This window comes from Lissotriton helveticus, chromosome 6, assembly GCF_964261635.1.
Source record: "Lissotriton helveticus chromosome 6, aLisHel1.1, whole genome shotgun sequence".
NCBI lineage: Eukaryota > Metazoa > Chordata > Amphibia > Caudata > Salamandridae > Lissotriton > Lissotriton helveticus.
The window spans coordinates 1,266,057,696-1,266,078,209 of record NC_136067.1 but is presented as its reverse complement, the minus strand read 5'-3'; the positions used below and the strand labels follow the sequence as shown (position 1 = coordinate 1,266,078,209).

At 46.3% G+C, this 20,514-nt stretch overlaps 1 protein-coding gene across 1 annotated transcript in view; it reads left to right on the top strand.

Annotated features, from left to right (window-relative positions):
• Positions 1 to 405: 405 nt before the first annotated feature.
• The window catches only part of LTV1 (LTV1 ribosome biogenesis factor), a 206,026-nt gene continuing 185,917 nt past the window's right edge, over positions 406 to 20,514 (top strand). Inside the window, exon 1 of the mRNA XM_078648994.1 lies at positions 406 to 551. Coding sequence (XP_078505120.1) covers positions 549 to 551 — 3 coding nt within the window. The 5' untranslated portion in view covers positions 406 to 548. The remainder of the gene's footprint in view (positions 552 to 20,514) is intronic.

The window sequence follows — 20,514 nt, the reverse complement described above, 5'->3', positions numbered from 1 at the left end:
CGGCAAACCTCTACTTCTCTTCCAGTAGCATGGCGTCGTTCCTGGCCCTCTCACTTTGATAACTCTGCGGCTAATGAGGTTAGCGCACTAGTTCTTTGTTTGAACTATGACATCATCAAGGTGCGTGGGAGGAACGAAGCTTCTGCTCACCCATTCGTTGGCCTTTGCAAGCTGCTTGTTCCTGACTGTATTTGGTGTATGGCTCAAACCATCCCATTGCAGGGGTGAACTAAATCTTGATATGGTGATTTCGCATTAGCAGCGAAGTATTTCTCTTTTTTATTACGTCTGTGCGTTTCTTTCATAGTTTAGCATGGCAGCGGTGTGCACTCGCAGTTTTCATTTATTCAAGGAGCCTCTGAAACATCTGTCGGCCTGCCACCCTCTAAATCACGATCGTCAGGTGGTAGGTCCCATTATGGCGGCGCCTGGCAGGTGAAAACACTCGTGGAAATTGTGGAAACGGTACATTAGCAAGTATCTGCGTGACTCTCGTCTACGACTACGCTAAAGGAAGCTGCGCGTGATCACTTGTGTCATATAGCACCATGGTGAGATGTTTGCGTAGCATGTACCGCACTGCCGAGTTACATTACACAAATACACGTTCATATTTTGGTTAGGCTTGGGGAGGTTGAGTGATTTGCCCAGAATTACAGGATGTTAAACCGACTCCGAGGCTCGAGATATGTACCCGAGCTCGAGAGTGGGCTGCTTTGGCCGTTAAGCCCCTAAGGTATTGAAGTCCCTGTAGTTGTTTCAGGCTGACGGGTGCAGCATGTCTGGCCATCACTCTACAGACGTGGGTTAATTTCCGCCTCTCTAGTGTGTGTAGTTTTGGTTGTGTGGAGTGACGTTCACGTTATAATTTTTTTACTGGTCTACCTTTAAAGGCTTCGCCGTGCATGTGCCCAATCCACACTCAAATATCCAGATGTATCCCTTTGACTGCTGAGTACTGGTGGCCCTCAACGTTTTGAACAGGTGAACCACCTGTACTGGGATGCACACAGCCTGATCCACGTGTATTTAAAACATTTTCGAAGAGGTTGACAGCTCTGTGCCTGTTTGGAGAGCATAGTTACGAAGACTTTGGCGAAGCTTCCCAAATAATAATGACCTACTATCTATCTTACTGCAATTTCTCAATACGTTGAAAAACAAAGAATCAAAAGCAGGTCTGAGAGACACCAGGTCTGGCGTGGAATATCACCTTAGTGAGAAGGGTGTCAATTCATATTCACTCAGTCCACCATCTATAGATTCCATTCATTGAGTAAGCCCCTGTTTCAGAGATGTGTGTAACCTATATGTGAGTTATGCCTTAAACGTTTATGTTCTGTGAGCGATGCTGTATATTTTTTGAGCAAATGGAAGATTGCACTTGCTGCCTTCTGTGAGAGAGGGGATGTGTAGTCATGCTGTCACTATTCTGAGAGGAACTAAAGCTTGTACTGCTGTTGCCCAATTTGTACCTGCTTGTGCTGATGGATCTCTAGCTGCACCCATTCTCCACAGATTGGATGCTTGAAATGCTTCTGCTCAAGTTGTAGCTGTTCCGCGAAGAGGGGTTTTTCCATTGCTGTTTTCCTATCTTGTGGAAAACAAATGATAATTTGAATGCCCTTGCATAACATGCCCAAACTAGTAAGAAGATTCTATTGGACCCGGGACAAAACTATTTGCAGGCCTTGACCCAGAGACCCTGGTTACAGTCACACGTTGCCAGCTTGATGAAACCGTGTGACCCAGGGAAGTTACTTTTCCCCCTCTGCTTCATTTTCTATGATCATCACATTTGAGTGCAACTTGGGATAATTTAGTTCAGGATGTACACTGTTCAAAAAACCCTATTTTTATATATTTTAATAGTCGTAGGTTTGCTCTATCTACGACAAATGTAAAGGCTTATAGAGGAGGAAATGAGATTCTTTCCACCCCTGGTGGCCCTCATGAGTCCCTAATAAAATTGTCACACCAGACTGCACTATTGGCAATGGCAGTGAGGGAGGAGATGCTTTGGTGTTGGGCGTATGGTTCGTGGTCTCAATACCTCTGCACTTTCGATGTCCACACCCAGTCAGCTGCTAGTGTGGCTTGGCAGCATGGACTGTCTCATGGTTGTTTCATAGTGTAGGCTGAGATTACATTGACTTAACCCGGGACAGATGCTTCATACTTACATTCTCACCAATAGCCTGCTGCAAGACTTACCCCTTTACCCTTACTCCTGAGGCTGATGGGCATGCTCTATAAAGCAGGCTTTATTTCACAATATTTGTAAGATACCTGAATTCCTGGGAAAGACACCTTAGCCTAATGGGGCAATATTCAAGCACTAAACCATGTTGATGGATGAGAGATGAAGGGTCTCCTCCTGTTATAAATCGCAGTAGGGAGATCCCAGTAAAACAACTATTTTAGCTCACCGACATAAAATCTATAATATCTGACAGTTTAGCTAAAGGAATTCATAAAAGTCGGCATAAGTGACATAACCTCACCCAAAGTGAGAAACCCATAACTGCGAAACTTTACAATCACTCGACACTAGTACACTTGAATGCTTCTCAGTGCAAGATATAGAACTCACAAATGAAGCATACCATTCTGGGTAGGTGAGCATTCATCATCCTATACGAGTACATGAATGTATGGTATTTCTGTAACAGATTCAGTTGTTTCTTGAAGGAATGTTGTTCTTTCTGTATGTTTGACTGTTTTTGAAAATTATATAAGTTTTGGAACTCCTCTCATTCGCTAGTGCGTTAGTTATCTGTGCAGTGCCTGTATGTATGAGGGAATCATGTGATTTTCCTTGTGCTGCTGCCAGATGCACTTTACTTATTGTTTGTGTTAGGCATAGTTGTGCTGTGGCTGTACATTTTTACCTTTACTGTTTTATGAAGCTCAGTATAAAACTTTCCACTCTACCTAAGAAAAAAAGCAATCCACATTGCTAATGCTTGCTTTATGCATGATGTGAGTGAAAGTGTCCCTCGCAAACTATATGAGCAGAGTTTGCTTTTGATTTTACGTATGAGGCAAGCAGTTTTTGAAATACAACAAGTGACTTTGCAACATTTTAAAGGAGAACTGGGAAGTGACTTCATGCCATTTGTAACACATCCAGCCAATTTTAGCCAACAACACTTTGCATGCTGGGGTTTTGATCCCATAATGAAACTGTTAAAAGTAAAACTACAGTACCCACAATGTAACCGATGTTGGCTTAAAAAAATAGACAATGAGATTCTATTTTTTGGTGCCAAAGCGCAGAGTTGTGAAATGCAAAATAAAATTTTGTCCTGGGATTTCTGCCTCTTTTGCTGCAGGCAATCACCAGTTGGCTCAGTGGTTAAAGGGCAGAGATAGTCTTTCAGATGCAAATGCCAGTGCCCCCTGCTAATGGTCTAACATTAACCCTCTTTTAAAAACAAAGTTGGTAAAAGGACCTATTTACCAGTACATTGCGATCATCAGCAAGTTAGACGTGTGTAAAGACAGTGAAAAGAAAACTAATTACCTTTCACCCTTGTTCTCCAGTTCATCTTCAAGGATTACACCACCTCTGTGATGCACCCTTACTCAAACAAGTGCAGCACAAGCTGCAGGTGGTGCCCCACGAGGGCTGCCATTGCTGGTGAGATCACTCTCCAAAAACATCAGTTTGTTTCATAATTGGATGGCCAACAAATTGAGAGTATTCGGTATGTTACTTCGATTGGTACTATCAAATCAGAAAGTTCAAACTTTTTATTATTATCAGTGACAATAACGGCCTACCTAACTGTAGTGACTCCATACACCGGTCTGTATTTTAAATGCTGGTTAATTACTCTGCCTGTATCTGGTGACATGGTGTTCTCCTTGCAGTGTTTAGTGATATTATGGCTTAGCCCTGCCTAGTGGCCCCTGTGTCTACCATAGCATCATATCTAAGAACACTTAAATATCACAATACAATAGCTGTTAGCTTACCATCATGCAGAAGTTAGTTTAATTGTTGGATGTTACCCATGCTCGCACAGGCAGAGACCAGATGGTCATTCCTGGTGTCCTAAGCATCAAACTAAGTGTAAACTTCATATTTCTCTGTCAACATTAAGCAGCGCTCAGTAAATCTGTGGTTCTTACCAGTTTAACTTCTGTGGACTCTCACTTAATCATAACTGGAACCTGGTAACGCCCCAATAAATCACTATTGAAATCTGAGGACCCTGAGTCATTACTGGGAACTGGGGACCCTTGGCATAAGCATTTTCAATGATTTGAAACACAAACTGTGCACAAAAAATACAGAAACAAGCATTCAGACAAATACATTAGTGAGGACATATTTTATTAAATCCACAAATATAAAATCAGAATTTTAATTTTAATGGGAAGGTTAGAGATTTTCTAAATTTGAATTGCCACTCATCTTCCAACATATTCTGTTTGATGCACTTGCACTGCTCCCACAAATCAATCTGAGGATACTAACTCAATTTTTAGCCTCCAATTTCCTTCATATTTACAAAAAGTTTACACATTTGCAACTTAAAATGTAGCTTCTTCATTTATATACACCTTAATATGTGTATATTTAATTTTCTGACCATTTGTGGAGACCCTGAGTACCCTTTACGGACCTCAAGCAGTCCACAGACCTCAAGTTAAGAGTCGGTGTGTTACATTAATTTAGCAGTATATGATTATGGTTCTACTGTGTACGTCTCAAGTTCCAAGAGCACGAGGCTGGCACACCAACTTGAGTGTTCCTAAATATTAGCACAAAAAGCAACAACAGACAATATAGAAAGGAGAGCCCTGAAACTAGGCTGTAGTAGAAATAAATGTTGCGTTGTTAACTAAAATCAAGAGAGTATTCAAGTTATTACTTGGGAGGCCATGAAGGCAACTCTTATCATTTAAGAACCTCCAGTACTCCTAAGAAGCGTCTTATGATGTCTGAAAGCTTAAAAATGAGTCTATCCTTCTTCAAATAGGCTGTCTGTCCTTTTAACATCTAAACTTTACGATAGCTATTGAAACATCAGCTACTGGGAGTGAAGTGATTGTACTCTTAGATACAAAATGTATTCAACCTTTCATCATGAGTGTCCTTTGTACAGTGGTCTCCCATGGCCACTGCCTACCGCTGCCACAAAACGTTTCCCACAATTCTCAAAGGACCCCCCCCCTTCCCTTTTGTGAATGAGTTACCACCCTAAGTTGGGAGTCGATTGATTAGCAACCATAAGTCCACTCACAAACCATTGATATATCTGTTATGATTTGGTATTTGGAAGGGACACCCAAAACACGCCCCTTCCTAATACTGAATAAATATCCAGTCAGAAACCCATTTTAGGAGTAGGTAAACACAGCGAAGGCCGGCACAGGTAAACGCGGTGGGAGCAGGGAAGTCGATAGGCGACGTAATATGTATAATTAAATAAATAACACCTATTCCGTGTGTTTCTGACTGCTTAAATATTTGATAGCTCTGGCCCCTGGTTTTTCTGCTGAGTGCGTTGGTATGGTGGAGTCACAAGAATGCTCGTGTTGTTACCCTATGATGTACGGTAGGAGCTGGTTTGTGAGCAGTTCTCATACCAGCATTTGAAACAGCTGGCCCTTGCTGTTCGTGGGCTCAGCTGGAAGGGCTGTTTTCCTTGTTCTTTCACATCAGAGCAAAATTATGCTTTTGTCCTCAGTCATCAAGTCCAGTCCTGGATGGGAAGGCAACAAAGTTTCCTGCCCCTTTTTAGATCTCGGGCCTAGCTTCATATTGCGTAAGCAGTGTGGGCGGAGCCCGAGATTTTATGTTTTCCCTACAGTGGGGCTTGAACCCGCCCCTCTTCTCCATTGGCTGGCCTCTTAAATGCTGGCCAGCCATTGGAGGAGAGGGGCGTCTCTCGGTTCTAGCCCCAGCTTGAGCGGATTCGGGGGCGTGCTTTTTTGCATTTTTTAATCAGTGACGTCATCCGTCACTCAGCAAAAAAACACGCCCCCGAATCGCAAAAATGGCGGCGCTTTTGGTATGCCATTTCGCTCTAATCCCTGCCGGAAAAAGTCGCCGAGTCCTCCGCCCCAGCCGCCAGTGAGTGCTTGATTTTCTCACTCTTCTCCCACCCCCCACCCCTCCGCCCCCCTGTTGCTCATTGTCCTCGCATTTCCGCCCCCCGCCCCCCTGTTGCTCGTTGTGCTAGTTTCCCCCCACCCCCAGACCCTCGTTGTACGCGTGTCTCCCCCCACCCCCCTGACCCTCGTTGTGCTCGTGTCCCCCCCCCCCTTCAGAGGTAGGCGCATTGGACTCCTCAGTGAGCTGGAAGCCAACCCCGGGAGAGCGCCAGACATCCTCGCAGTGAATCACGGGGACTCCTGAGTGAGGCACACACAGTGAGCCATTGCGACAGCCTCCGGCGGTGAGAGCCAGGCCCCTCGGAACCAGCTGCAGAGGGCGCCGGCATGGCCCGGGGAGAGGGGGCGGACAGCGTTTCTTTGGTGAAGCTTCTGAAGCCTGCGCTGCGGGAGGAGGCCCAGGTCCGAGAGGTAAGGATCGCGTTTAGAGGGAGCAGGGATGGAGGGTGTTGGGGACCCAGATACTGATGGAAGGCCCCCTTACTCAGGTGTGCAGCCTGGATTGACACAAAGGATCCGCCCATAGTACTTATCGGCACCCAGCGTGCATGCCATTGTCCACTTGCCCGCCCCTCTGGACACCTTGCTGCTCCTGGCGCCTGAGCTCTGGCCTTATCTCATCCCGGTGATGGTGGCTGGGCCGGGCACTGATGATTTGGGAGCCTCTGTTAGGGTTGTATTTTGCTGCTGCACAGTTTTACCTCTGTAGTGATTTTTCTAGCGCAATAATTCCAATTATTTGCCCCTTTCCCATGTGGTCAGCAAAGATACCGTGCTTCATTCCTATGAGTTAGTTCACCAAAATACCGTACTCTGGGAGTGGTAGTTCTGTTTCACGCCGCTCGATTTGTTTGCGGTAGCACACATTAGAACGGTGGCGTGTACAGGAAAAACCATGTGCCCCTGGTGCATGGAAGCACCTGCTAGGCTTGCCTTCCATGCACTTATTGGAATTTCATGTGTGGTTTGGCTGTTAAGGACTGGGTTGTCCAAGTGGTCCACAAAGATGAATGGACTGAAGTGTGCCAGCTTCATGACTGAGGGTGATGATGTGTCCTACCCCGGAGGACAGTGTGGGGCTTCTCAGAGGATTGCACCCTGTGTCCTAACTCCACAGGTTGCTCCTGAGTGTTGCAGCGCGCACCCGCCGGTGTCATCTTAAGGACTGTTGGTAGGGACGAAGCAAGAGGTCAAAAGCGAGGGGAGAGTTGGAGAGAGGGGCACAGAAAACAGGAGTTAACTGTACGTTTCATGGAGGTACAGACAGCGCGCACACATTAGTAGTCCAAGAGATTGAGTGAAGTAGTAAAAGAGTGTTAATAGTAGGGGCGAGGGCGAGAGAGGAGGAGATAGAGAAAGAAGCAAAGGATGGGGGAGGAAAGCGAGAGGGACAAAGGGAGAGAATGGCTACTCGTTTCAGTAGCCTCCTTCCACAGGTGGGTGGGCTGGGCAATTGCTCATTTTGCCCCTGCCTTAAAACGTTTCTGCACCCTGACTTAGGGGGATCAAGTATTTCCTCTGCTCAGTTTGCATTGATGCCTCTGAGGGTTACGTCATTTGCTCTTTCTTAGTGAAAGTTACATTCAGAGGGCTGCAGGTATGCCCATCCTGTCATTGCAGCCACATGATTGCAACTTCAAGTTAATTCATTTTCACAAAGTCAACTTCGTTAAAGGGACCGCGTTAGGACCTGTTAGTAATGACTCGACATTAGAAGCAACTGCTTCCGCTCATTGAAGCCCCTCCCCAGGCCTCGACTGCCCGTTTTTTTCTCACCGGGAATTTCCCCTGTGGGCTCGAGTTGATGGAATCCGCTTTTTTAGGTCTCGGGCCTAGCGTGTGGGCGGAGCCCGAGATTTTATGTTTTCCCTACAGTGGGGCTTGAACCCGCCCCTCTTCTCCATTGGCTGGCCTCGTGAATGCTGGCCAGCCATTGGAGGAGAGGGGCGTTACTCTGTTCTAGCCCTGGCTTGAGCGGATTCGGAGGGGTGTTTTTTTGCATTTTTTAATCAGTGACGCCATCCGTCACTCGGCAAAAAAACGCGCCCCCGAATCGCAATAATGCCGGCGCTTTTGTTATGCCATTTCGCTATGATCCCCGCCGGAAGAAGTCACCGAGTCCTCCGCCCCAGCCGCCGGTGAGTGCCTGATTTTCTCGCTCTTCGCCCTCCCCTCTGCCCCCCTGTTGCTCGTTGTGCTCGTGTTCCTCGTTGTCCTCGCATTTCTGACCCCCCCGCTCCCCTGACCCTCGTTGTGCTCGTTTCCCCCCCACCCCCCTGACCCTCGTTGTGCTCGTGCCCCCCCCACCCCCCTGACCCTCGTTGTGCTCGTGTCCCCCCCCACCCCCCTGACCCTCGTTGTGCTCGTGTCCCCCCACCCCCCTGACCCTCGTTGTGCTCGTGTCCCCCCACCCCCTGACCCTCGTTGTGCTCGTGTCCCCCCACCCCCCTGACCCTCGTTGTGCTCGTGTCCCCCTGACCCTCGTTGTGCTCGTGTCCCCCCACCCCCTGACCCTCGTTGTGCTAGCTCTCTGCCCCCACCCCCCCTCGTTGTGCTCGTGTCCCCCCACCCCCCTGACCCTCGTTGTGCTCGTGTCCCCCCACCCCCTGACCCTCGTTGTGCTAGCTTTCTGCCCCCACCCCCCTGTTCCTCGTTGTGCTCGTGCCACCCCACCCCCTAACCCTCGTTGTGCTCATGTCCTCCCCCACCTCGCTGTTCCTCGTTGTGCTTGTGCCCCCCCCACCCCGCTGTTCCTCGTTGTGCTCGTGTCCCCCCCCACCCCGCTGGTCCTCGTTGTGCTCGTGCCCCCACCCACGCCCTCTGTTCTTCCATTTTCCTTGACCTCTGTTCTTCCGTTTTCCTTGACCTCTGTTCTTCCGTTTTCCTTGACCTCTGTTCTTCCGTTTTCCTTGACCTCTGTTCTGTGTGTGGGGGGCTCTGTGGGGGTGTGTGTGGAGCTTGGTGTGTGTGTGTGTGTGTGGGGGGGGGCTCGGTGTGTGTGTGGGGGGCTCGGTGTGTGTGTGTGTGTGTGGTGCGCGGTGTGTGTGTGTGTGGGGCTCTGTGGGTCGCTTTTTAGGGCTCGGCCTACGTCCCACGAAGTGGGCGTGGCTTAAGAGTCCATTTCTGAGTGCTTCGAAAATCTAACCTACGAATTCCAGAGAAGCTCGTGATTTTTGCTCGTTATTTATGGCAGCTGCATGGCAATTGGGTCTCGCATGCCTGTCTTTTTAGAAGACAGGACACAATAGGCCACAGGCGGTAGAGTTGCTCCGCCTCGTGCATATTCCGTGCGGACACGAGCAGCAGAAGGCTATATTTCTTCAATTACCAGCTGCCATGGCTCGCGGTAATTGAAGACAGATGCTGGGCGCGCGTGCACCATTGTTTGCTGTCTGCTCTACGAAGCCTCGTTTTCTCTGCTGTGTGTGTTGTGCGCATGCCGCCTCCCGGTCAAAGCTTGACTTCAGTCTGACATTCTGACCCTCACAGAATGAACCTCCCCATTGTCTTTGCTACTTCTTGTACGTTGTACACTCACAATTGTCACTATTGCCTCAGGTATTGTAACTTTTGCTTCTGTAATTTGTTCACTTGTAATGTTCTCTTATATCAGCTCTGTGGCTTTTGTCGAGCGCTCTGTCACCTTCGGGTAAAGTCAGCGCTATATAAAATAGCATAAATAAATCCACAGACTTCGCACCTCCCCTCCCTGTTGTCTCATCACCTATGCTGCCACCAATGCTAGCTGCCTGCTAACTAACTAGCTAACTGCAAAAAGTGCATGCCACTGCCAAGCATAAATGACCACGCACATGCCACTCAAGCTCCCGTGACCACATGCACGCTACAACACCGAAATACCCACAGCAGTCACTGGCGACCACTCAGAAACTTGACATTTATTGCTGACTCTTTATTCAGAAAGTCGCGGTGTGCAATAGAATCATAATACTCGGATTTGTATAGTGCTAAAGACTCGTGCGGGTTTCCAGGCGCTGTATGAGATGAAATGATTTGCCAGAATCACAGGAGTTCAGCCGATGCCGAAACTCGAACCTGGACCCCCCAGCTCCAAAGTCTGCTGCTCTGGCAGTTACGCCACACCCCTTAAAGACAGTTTGGGCATGACACGTCATCATGCGTTTGGAGTGCACTGCAGACCCGCCCCTTCCAGGCACCTCGGGATGCTGTGGTTTCCTGCCCCTTGTGTGGTTCTCGCTATTTTATGTGTTTGTCTCTTCGGGTGATGCTGACAGACAGACAGACCGCGCTGCCTCCTGACACTCTTCGGTTTTGCTTCTTCCTCAAGACGCCGCAGCCCCTCCCCTCCGGTGTTCCTGCTCCTGATGTTGAGTTGAGAGGGATAGAAGGTGCTCCGATGTCTGGAGCAAGTGTTCAGAATCAGTCCTGAGGTGAATACGCTGCAATGCTGCTCTGTGATACTCTAGGCAACGTTCAGGTTTATACGACAACTGTCTTGTTTCTGATTTCACCAATGGTTCATGTTTAAAAACAGTCCGATAAATAAGTACTTCTCAGTGCATTGATATAATGTGACCTATTAATGTCACAGCTTTTACGTGTTAAAGAAATGCACTTTTTAGTGCAGAGTGTGAGTGAGTGCAGAGTGTGAGTGAGTGCAGAGTGTGAGTGAGTGCAGAGTGTGAGTGAGTGGAGAGTGCAATAGGTCTCGGATTTATTTGAGTTAGAGGTAATGGCATTGTGAGTGCAGAGTGTGAGTGAGAGAGTGAGTGCAGAGTGAGAGTGATTGCCTCCAATCAAACACACCGTCCTCCACACACGTCAAGCCTCCAATCAAACGCACCATCGGCCAATTATGTTTTGTCCGGTGAGAGACACACCGTCATACACACACGTCAAGCCTCCAATCAAACGCACCATCGGCCAATTATGTTATTTGTCCGGTGAGAGTGTCAATGTCCATTACACAGACGCTGCGGGGCAGCTCGACGCAATTAAAATATGGATTGGATTAGCGGGTCCTCATTACAGCACCCATGCACCCCTCGAGCTCTCAGAAACAGGAAGTAGTGACAGAACCCCCCCCACCCCCATCCTATAGTCCGACACTACACCACACATAGGCCCTGGAGTCTCCAGCTCAGCCCTTGCCCGGGCATTCCTGGGCTTCACAACACCAGCTCCCTCTGGGGCTACGGGCCAGCTGCCTTGTTGCCAGACTGCAAAAAGTGCATGCCTCTGCCAAGCAGACGTGACCACGCACATGCCACTCTAAAGCTCGCGTGACCACATGCACGCCACAACACCGAAATACCCACAGCAGTCACTGGCGACCACTCAGAAACTTGACATTTATTGCTGACTCTTTATTCAGAAAGTCGCGGTGTGCAATAGAATCATAATACTCGGATTTGTATAGTGCTAAAGACTCGTGCGGGTCTCCAGGCGCTGTGAGATGAAATGATTTGCCAGAATCACAGGAGTTCAGCCGATGCCGAAACTCGAACCTGGACCCCCCAGCTCCAAAGTCGGCTGCTCTGGCAGTTACGCCACACCCCTTAAAGACAGTGTGGGCATGACACGTCATCATGCGCTTGGAGTGCACTGCAGACCCACCCCTTCCAGGCACCTTGGGCTGCTGTGGTTTCCTGCCTCTTGTGTGGTTCTCGCTATTTTATGTGTTTGTCTCTTCTGGTGATGCTGACAGACAGACAGACCGCGCTGCCTCCTGACACACTTCGGTTTTGCTTCTTCCTCAAGACGCCGCAGTCCCTCCCCTCCGGTGTTCCTGCTCCTGATGTTGAGTTGAGAGGGATAGAAGGTGCTCCGATGTCTGGAGCAAGTGTTCAGAATCCGTCCTGAGGTGAATACGCTGCAATGCTGATCTGTGATACTCTGGGCAACGTTCAAGTTTATACGGCAACTGTCTTGTTTCTGATTTCACTAATGGTTCATGTTTAAAAACAGTCTGATAAATAAGTACTTCCCAGTGCATTGATATAATGTGACATATTAATGTCACAGCTTCTACATGTTAAAGAAATACACTTTTGAGTGCAGAGTGTGAGTGAGTGAGTGCAGAGTGTGAGTGAGTGCAGAGTGTGAGTGAGTGAGTGCAGAGTGAGTGCAGAGTTGAGTGCAGGAACACTGGCCCCAGTAGTACAGGAACACTGGTCCCAGCAGTACAGAAGCATGGAACAGTACAGGAGCACTGGTTCCAGCAGTACATGAGCACTGTTCCCAGCATTACAGGAACACTGGTCCCAGCAGTACAGGAACACTGGTCTTAGCAGTACAGAAGCACAGAACCCACAGTACATGAACACTGGTCCCAGAAGTACAGGAACACTGGTCCCAGAAGTACAGGAACACTGGTCCCCGCAGAACAGAAACATGGAACCCACAGTAAAGGAGCACTGGTCCCAGCAGTACAGGAACACTGGTCCCAGCAATACAGGAGCACTGGTCCCAGCAGTGCAGGAACACTGGTCCCAGCAGTGCAGGAACACTGGTCCCAGCAGTGCAGGAACACTGGTCCCAGCAGTGCAGGAACACTGGTCCCAGCAGTGCAGGAACACTGGTCCCAGCAGTGCAGGAACACTGGTCCCAGCAGTGCAGGAACACTGGTCCCAGCAGTGCAGGAACACTGGTCCCAGCAGTGCAGGAACACTGGTCCCAGCAGTGCAGGAACACTGGTCCCAGCAGTGCAGGAACACTGGTCCCAGCAGTGCAGGAACACTGGTCCCAGCAGTGCAGGAACACTGGTCCCAGCAGTGCAGGAACACTGGTCCCAGCAGTGCAGGAACACTGGTCCCAGCAGTGCAGGAACACAGAACCCACAGTACAGAAGCATGCAGTGTGTGAGTATGCAGGGTGAGCAGTGTGTGAGTATGCAGGGTGAGCAGTGTGTGAGTATGCAGGGTGATCAGTATGTGAGTATGCAGGGTGATCAGTATGTGGGTGTCCAGGGCCAGCAGTATATGAGTGTGCAGGCTAAGCAGTGTGTGCATATGCAGGATGAGCAGTATGTGGATGTCCAGGGCCAGCAGTGTGTGCGTGTGCAGGGTGAGCAGAGTGTGCGTATGCAGGGTGAGCAGTGTTTGAGTATGCAGGGTGATCAGTATGTGAGTATGCAGGGTGATCAGTATGTGAGTATGCAGGGTGAGCAGTATGTGGGTATCCAGGGCCAGCAGTGTGTGAGTGTGCAGGGTGAGCAGTGTGCGAGTATGCAGGGTGAGCAGTACGTAGGTGTCCAGGGCCAGCAGTGTGTGAGTGTGCAGGGTGAGCAGTGTTTCAATATGCAGGGTAATCAGTATGTGAGTATGCAGGGTGAGCAGTATGTGGGTATCCAGGGCCAGCAGTGTGTGAGTGTGCAGGGTGAGCAGTGTGCGAGTATGCAGGGTGAGCAAGAACGTAGGTGTCCAGGGCCAGCAGTGTGTGAGTGTGCAGGGTGAGCAGTGTTTCAATATGCAGGGTAATCAGTATGTGAGTATGCAGGGTAATCAGCTTTTCAACAAGCTCACACACACCACCAGCCGTCACTGCACGCTTTCACCAGGCGCGCACACACACCACCAACCATCAGTGCACACTTTCACCAGGCATACACACACCACCAGCCGTCAGTGCACGCTTTCACCAGGCACACACCACCACCCATCAGTGCACACCAACAGCCATCCCTACACACATCAATTGTTAACGAATCCACAATTAACTATTGTACCAATAGCAGTATTGCAAACTTTACTTTTAAACATAATCATCTAAAGCTCAGCATGCTACCATTGCTCCAATTTCAATCCAAACCACATAATACCATTACACACTACATACATACACTCCATAACACATGGCGAAAAGACATTGCCATTTACAATGCCATTTCCTCTAACTCAAATAGATCCGAGACCTATTGCATTTCTAATGCTTGTTTTGTAGGTGGCTCTGTGTGGGTGCAAATGCAATAGGTCGAGACCATTGCATTGTAAATGCTTGTTCTAGACTTCCTTTGGTTTTGTGAACCGAGCTTCCATTTGAAGTCATTGGTGAAAATTAGTTCTTGCTCATAGGACCATTTTATATGTTGAAGCAGTGTTGGTTGTGGCAAGTCAGTCAGTCACTCAGATCTGATTCAACATTAAAAAAATTGGGCCTATTAAACCATTGAATATGTTTTTCCACAGGTACAGTTCATTTCCAATCTGAACCCATATGTATGCTTCCTTGATGATGGGATGCATGCTGTGATACTAACAGGAGATGTCTTTCTCTCAGACAGACACCTAGACTACTTATTGCTCGCGGGGTGGGGGGTCGAAGGGGGGAATAGCGAGTAGTAATAATAATAATATTAGAGGCATTTATAAAGCGCAAACAGCTACCTCACACAGAGGTGTCCTGGCACTAAAGCAATTGGCGGCAGGCAGAGGAAGGTCTAAACAGAGAAAAACACCCTGGTCATACTAACCACGGCTGAAGAGCCATGTTTTCACGGCTATCCTGAATAATGACTCTGAAACAATATGCCGGGTATTGTTAGGCAAGGAGTTCCAGACTTTAGAAGCCTAAACCGAGAAAGATCTGCCCCCCCCCCCCAACCCATCCGAGCTCTTCTAAATTGAGGAGTGCAGGGGAGATTTTGTGCATTAGATCTCAGCAGTTGGGTCTGTTTATAGCTACACAAGCGTTGTTTTAAGTAACTAGGGCAGTTACCGTGTATTGACCGGAATGCTAATGTCAAGGCCTTAAACTCTATTCTAGCCACTGGAAGCCAGTGGAGCTCCTTTATGTGCGGAGAGATATGATTACGGAATGGTACACTCTGTACGTGCATGGAGACAAAGATGACAGCTATCTCTAAAGTGTACACTGTTTAACGTGGGCTGCACGTATACTTAGTGACCCTCAGCCTTGGGTACCTCAACTCCTCATGTACTTAAGACTCACCCTCCATCACTCTCTGTGGCAAGGGGGGGGGGTTACTTAAAGAACTGAGAGTCTTGATTTTCTCATAAATATTTCATCTGCCGTATCATAATTTGGTTATGAATTTTGGGCTTCTCAATTATTCTTTGAAGTTAGATCGTCCTTAGTTTATATGTGCTGTGTGTTAACATTTAGGGTGTACACATCCATTCCCCCTTCTTATTTTATACTAGTGAACAGTTCATTGTGTGAATCTAATATTTTTTTTCTTAATTATGGGGTAACATTGTGTAGTTTCAGAATGTTTGCTTTTTGCCCCTAGTTGCATATAATCTTTGATTATTTTGTTTTGTGTGTCAAAAATGAATAAGCTGGTTGAAATATTTTTTATAATTGCTATATAAAGTCTAAAGGGAAGTTTGGCATTCCCCCATCTATTCCTGATGAATAGAAACAGTTGACCAGCTGGACATCATCCTAAACGTGTGAGAGACTCTGGTCATGTTTGACTACGTGGATTTATCTCGAAGTGACAGTAGGCATCCTACCCAAACCCTTGGTGCAGTTAAAAAGGCCTCTACCTCACGATACGTAATCAAATATATAACGTGTGCCTGAAGATGGGAAGGTAGTCGCTCGTGTTAAACGGTCCATGTCCTACAGCGGATGTTCGTTTCGATGCAACCGGCACCAAAAGTCACCTGGAGCACATGCAAGGGGACGTCTCTGTGCAAGAAAACATTCTGAGTCAGTGAGAAGTTGTGAGCAGTAGAGTGGTGCGTTACTACTGTACCAGAGACATACAGCCATTCTCATACCCAAACACAAAACAGCAACACTACTTTATTCAAATGTGTCCCTTTGGCAAAAAAACGGATAATCACACTACCGGTGGACGCACTAACTTAGAAAACAGAAGATAGTACAAGAACACACTACAAAAATTTAAGGAACACAACAAAGTTATTACAACTTTTATCAGATTAGGCATAAATGAATTAGTACTGTGGCACTCCTTCTCTTCGATGTGCACAGAGCTAAGCAGAAGCAGGTAGGAGTATTTATTACTGAAGGATTCCAGCTTTCTTCCAGTAGGTTTTACTAAATTTAGTTGCATGGACAGACTTTTTCTTGTGAAGCAATGTCTCAAGTCCTTTCTTTTTTAATTCTTCCAATAATAATATAGTTCTAAATATTTCACTTCTGCCTTTTTTAAGAGCTGTAAATACCAAATGTTATTTAAAAGTAAAATATCCCATTCACATCACCACCTATTCTGGGCCGTTTCTCTGAAGCCCCTCTGACTATATCTCTGGTCCTTAATAACTTTTCACATTTGACAGACTACTGCACTTCTACCTTCTCTTCTAATCACTATACTTATCAGTCGCTATTTAATAAGAAAAAAGCATATGCATCTTTCCGTCACCTCTAGATCATTAATTGAGACTCCGAGTAGGCTATTCCTGTGTTGCTTAGTAAACTTTTTATATGGCGCTGCATACTGCTCTTATGCTTTTTAAAAACTGCTATAAGTAATCTATATTGTTAAATAAGAGCTCCCCCGCTCCCTGGGGTGTTCAGTGCAAGGCGCCCAAAGGCCCTACCGATGTCCCTCAATAGCTCTTGTTTTGTACAGTACTAAATGCTCCTACACTTTCCTTTCTGAGCACTATAAATAGCATGATATAAAAATAAGAGACCCGACCCTCTTCCTTGGGCCTTCACTCATAGCACCCCCTGTAGGCTGTCAATTCGTTCCTTTTTAAAAACTATTCAGTAGACTCTCCCGCCAATATCTAGTATCAATTTAGACAAGAAGGCCTCTATGCATTACGTGGAGCTCTTCTCTCCTTGCTTTCGTCCTATGTGCCATTACACAGAAGCCCCCAAATGTTCTCGTGCTGGGTTTCTCTGTATGGGATACCATGCAAGGCCTGTTCAGGCATCTTCTCCTCCCCACTCACCGCGAACGCTCCAAACAAACAAAGACGCTCTTCCGGTGTATTTTTGTTCATCAGCACTGGTGCACTGCTCATTTCCTATGTTTGCCTGTACTTTATGGCCAATTGATGTAGCAGCTAAGTACGTTTGCACTCCACTGTAAATGATGCCATGAACCCGACTCCCACCCCGGGTGTCGCGGACCGCAGTTTTAAGACCTCTGTACTAGAGGTAGATTGTAGGTCAGCTAGTAGTCACTACAGAGAACATTGTCCAAATTGTCTTCTGGAGGAAGTGGAGGGATTTCTGCATTGGCCCTTCCTGTGAGGGAAGTGTCTTATCAACTTGATAACAATTACTAACAATTTCACAGGACTTTTTTTTTTACTAGAGATGCACGTCAAAGTGGGGTGACTGTGTATTGCAACCAAAGCCTAATGTAGTCCGGTATAAAAATGGAAATAATGCAGATCAGAGGCATTGGATTTTTAGGTGGAGCCTATGGGATAACTACTAAAATGAAGCCGTTAATGTAGTAGTTCAGTGAAAACACAAGATTATATACTATTGGTTCGGGCTAAGTGTACCAAGCCTCTTAACCATTTTGTAGGTCTGCAGTAAAATATCCCTGTGCCTTGACAACTCATGTGGAGGCAAATCATTTATGCGCCACAATCCTGACTTTTGCCTTTTCCAATTTGGATACATGATGCAATTCTTTTGGATCATTCAGTTATGTTGATGTCTAAGTTCTGGACAAACTACTTGTGAGAACACAACTTTTTCTGTGCAAAGTAAATAAATGGTCTGAAAATTGAAACGAGAGGAAAGGTGTTTTTTGGAGACTTGAAAAGGGTCACATCAGCTGCCAAGAATTAACGAGGAGGATGGAATTCGGATTTCTCTTATCTACCTCATAATTAATTTAGACAAGTGTATCCAAGAAATGGAATGTAAGAAGCAGTGTAACATTCCCGTTGGTTTGCATTGCTCTATGTTTGTAGTTGTATTTAAACTTCTAAAGTTCTCAAATATTTTGATACAATTAATCAATAATTAAAAACTAACAAACGGAAGTGCTTTATAATGATTAAAAAGCATTTGGAAAGGAAAGCTAATAGGAATTGACCTGTTCTGGGTGTGAAGCTGCATTGTGTAGTGGTAGGCCTCATACCAATATTTAATCATCAGGGAAGCTGGTGGTGGCGAAGTTGTGAAACTGTCCACTAGAATTCCAGACAATGGAAATAAATAACTTCCTAGTCACTGAAGCGTGTCAAGCAGACCCTAAACACCCTGGTGGCATTCAACAATTGCACTATTTGAGTCCCTGTTCAAGTGGTTTTCAGTGTAGTTGCATGCTCTTTGTCCTCTCGTATACATTTCAATGCCTACTGTGGTAGTATCCCCACATTAGTACACATTAGCTAAATTTGTACCCAGAAAAATGAATGCTAGCTTTGGCTTGCATTTGGTACTTTAGAACCACCTCTTACATTTCACATTTGCTTACAAAGGAATGCACTTTACCAGAGATTAGCAATCAGAAGATATTGTATTCCGAGGCATTCCATGTAGTCGATTATTATTGGTTTGCTTTTCTTTCAAAATTGGACTGCTGTGTTGAGCCGACACTATCCCATTGTGTCAACTGTTCCCGGAGTTGTCCTCCAATGTGCTTCCCCTCGGTCATTTGTAGCCGCAGTTCCGATGTCAAGTATTAATTTAGACAAGAAAATTGTGTACAACCCGACAAGGGTTTTAGTAATCAGTTATCATTTGCAGTCCCAGATATATCAACGATATAGAGATAGATCCCTCTGCTTCTTTGGATACAGTACCCTTTTTTCTGATTTACCATCTGTTTTAATGGCATTCCAGAGCCTCTTCTCTCAAGTACCACAGAACCAAACCAAATTTTCAGGAGACGTTTCACGTCTGGTTACTTAAACATTGAGTAAAGTACCTTTTATTGCATGTTCATATCTAGTACCAAGAATATGTATTAGATATTGTAATTGTTGAGTATACTTAATTATGCTTATTTTGCTGTTCATGCTTCTTGATCCTTTCTGTATCTCATTTGTATGGTGGCCCAGTGATTGTCTATCCTGTGTCTCCTCTCCCACATCAACCATTGCCTGACTCTCCACCAGACAACTCTGTCCCACCTCCTTTGCCATTGCACTCGTGTCTCACATCCGGCGGTGTGGCAGCAGACATTGCTCCTTCTCTTACCTTGCCACTAAGTCCAGGAAAGACATCCTGCTTCACTTTCAAACCTCCGCTCACTTGCCGACTTCAGGAAGGGACTCAAGACCTGGCTCTTCGTTAAGGCTCCCCACTCCTCAGAGTCTAGATACCCCATGGTGTGATAGGCTGCGCTATACAAATACTGATTGATTCACAAAATAGGCTATTTTACCTAATGCAAAATGTGAAGGAGATGCTTTAGCCTGTGTTTCTAAATTGCAGAGACTACTCCACAGGACAACATTTTTATTTTTCGATAAATATTTCCATTTCAGCAGCATGCCACGGAGATGCAATTGTATCTGAGCCTCTTCTAAAATTAGAGTAGCTTTTGAAGTGCCAGGCATGCCCTTTACACAGGCTAACAAGCAGCTCCCCCGCCTTTCCCCCTCTCCCATTCCCCTACCCTCCTTCTACTTGCTCCCATATAATCACTGCCTTCTCCTACATGCCTTCTCCTCCCCCCTCTCCCTCTTCGGTCTTTCCCTTCCTCAAACGTTTCCCCCTCAATCCCTGGCCTTCCAGGCTGACACATCTATCCAAATCCTGTAATTGACTAAATGTACTGTTTATTTTTCTCTTTATGGATTTATTGTTCTTCACCTTTTTGCTCATATTTGTAATAATCACCATTTTGTAACTTGTTTCCATTTCCAACCCTGTAAAGCGCTCTGATACTTCCGGGTCTAGCCAGCCCTATATAAAACCGTTAAATAAATTATGTGTTAGGCAAAGCCTTGTATACATAAGATGAATATACGAAATACAAGAATGTGAAAAGAAAAGACACCGTATTTAAGGAGCTTTGGTTATGGTTTTTAAAACATTTTTTTTTTCCCTCATTCGCCAAAATGATATTCTCAGAGTAGCCAATCCTTCGCACCCTCTGCACCAATACAGATGGGCCCCTACTTAAACTCCGAAGATCTTAATGGATGCACTTTCTGCAGATACCCAGTGCATACCCCATGGTATTGCACGTTCAGATTTCAATTCAGTTCTTACAGCTATCCCGGCCCTTGAACTGATCTTATGGTACTCCAATCTGCAAAAAGGCATAATCATTGGACAAATCGTTCACATCCTATCCAACCAGTTGATACATAGGTTCCAAAAATGCTTTCTTCTCTTCCAAACTGCCGTATCTAGATTAAGTGTATGTCTTATTGCTCGGATCCAATCAATATATAAAGGAACAGTGTCACTAACCCAAAGTTTGCATATCTCTCTACGTGCCAGGATAATTAAATAAAGAGATAATTTATTAATATCTTGAGA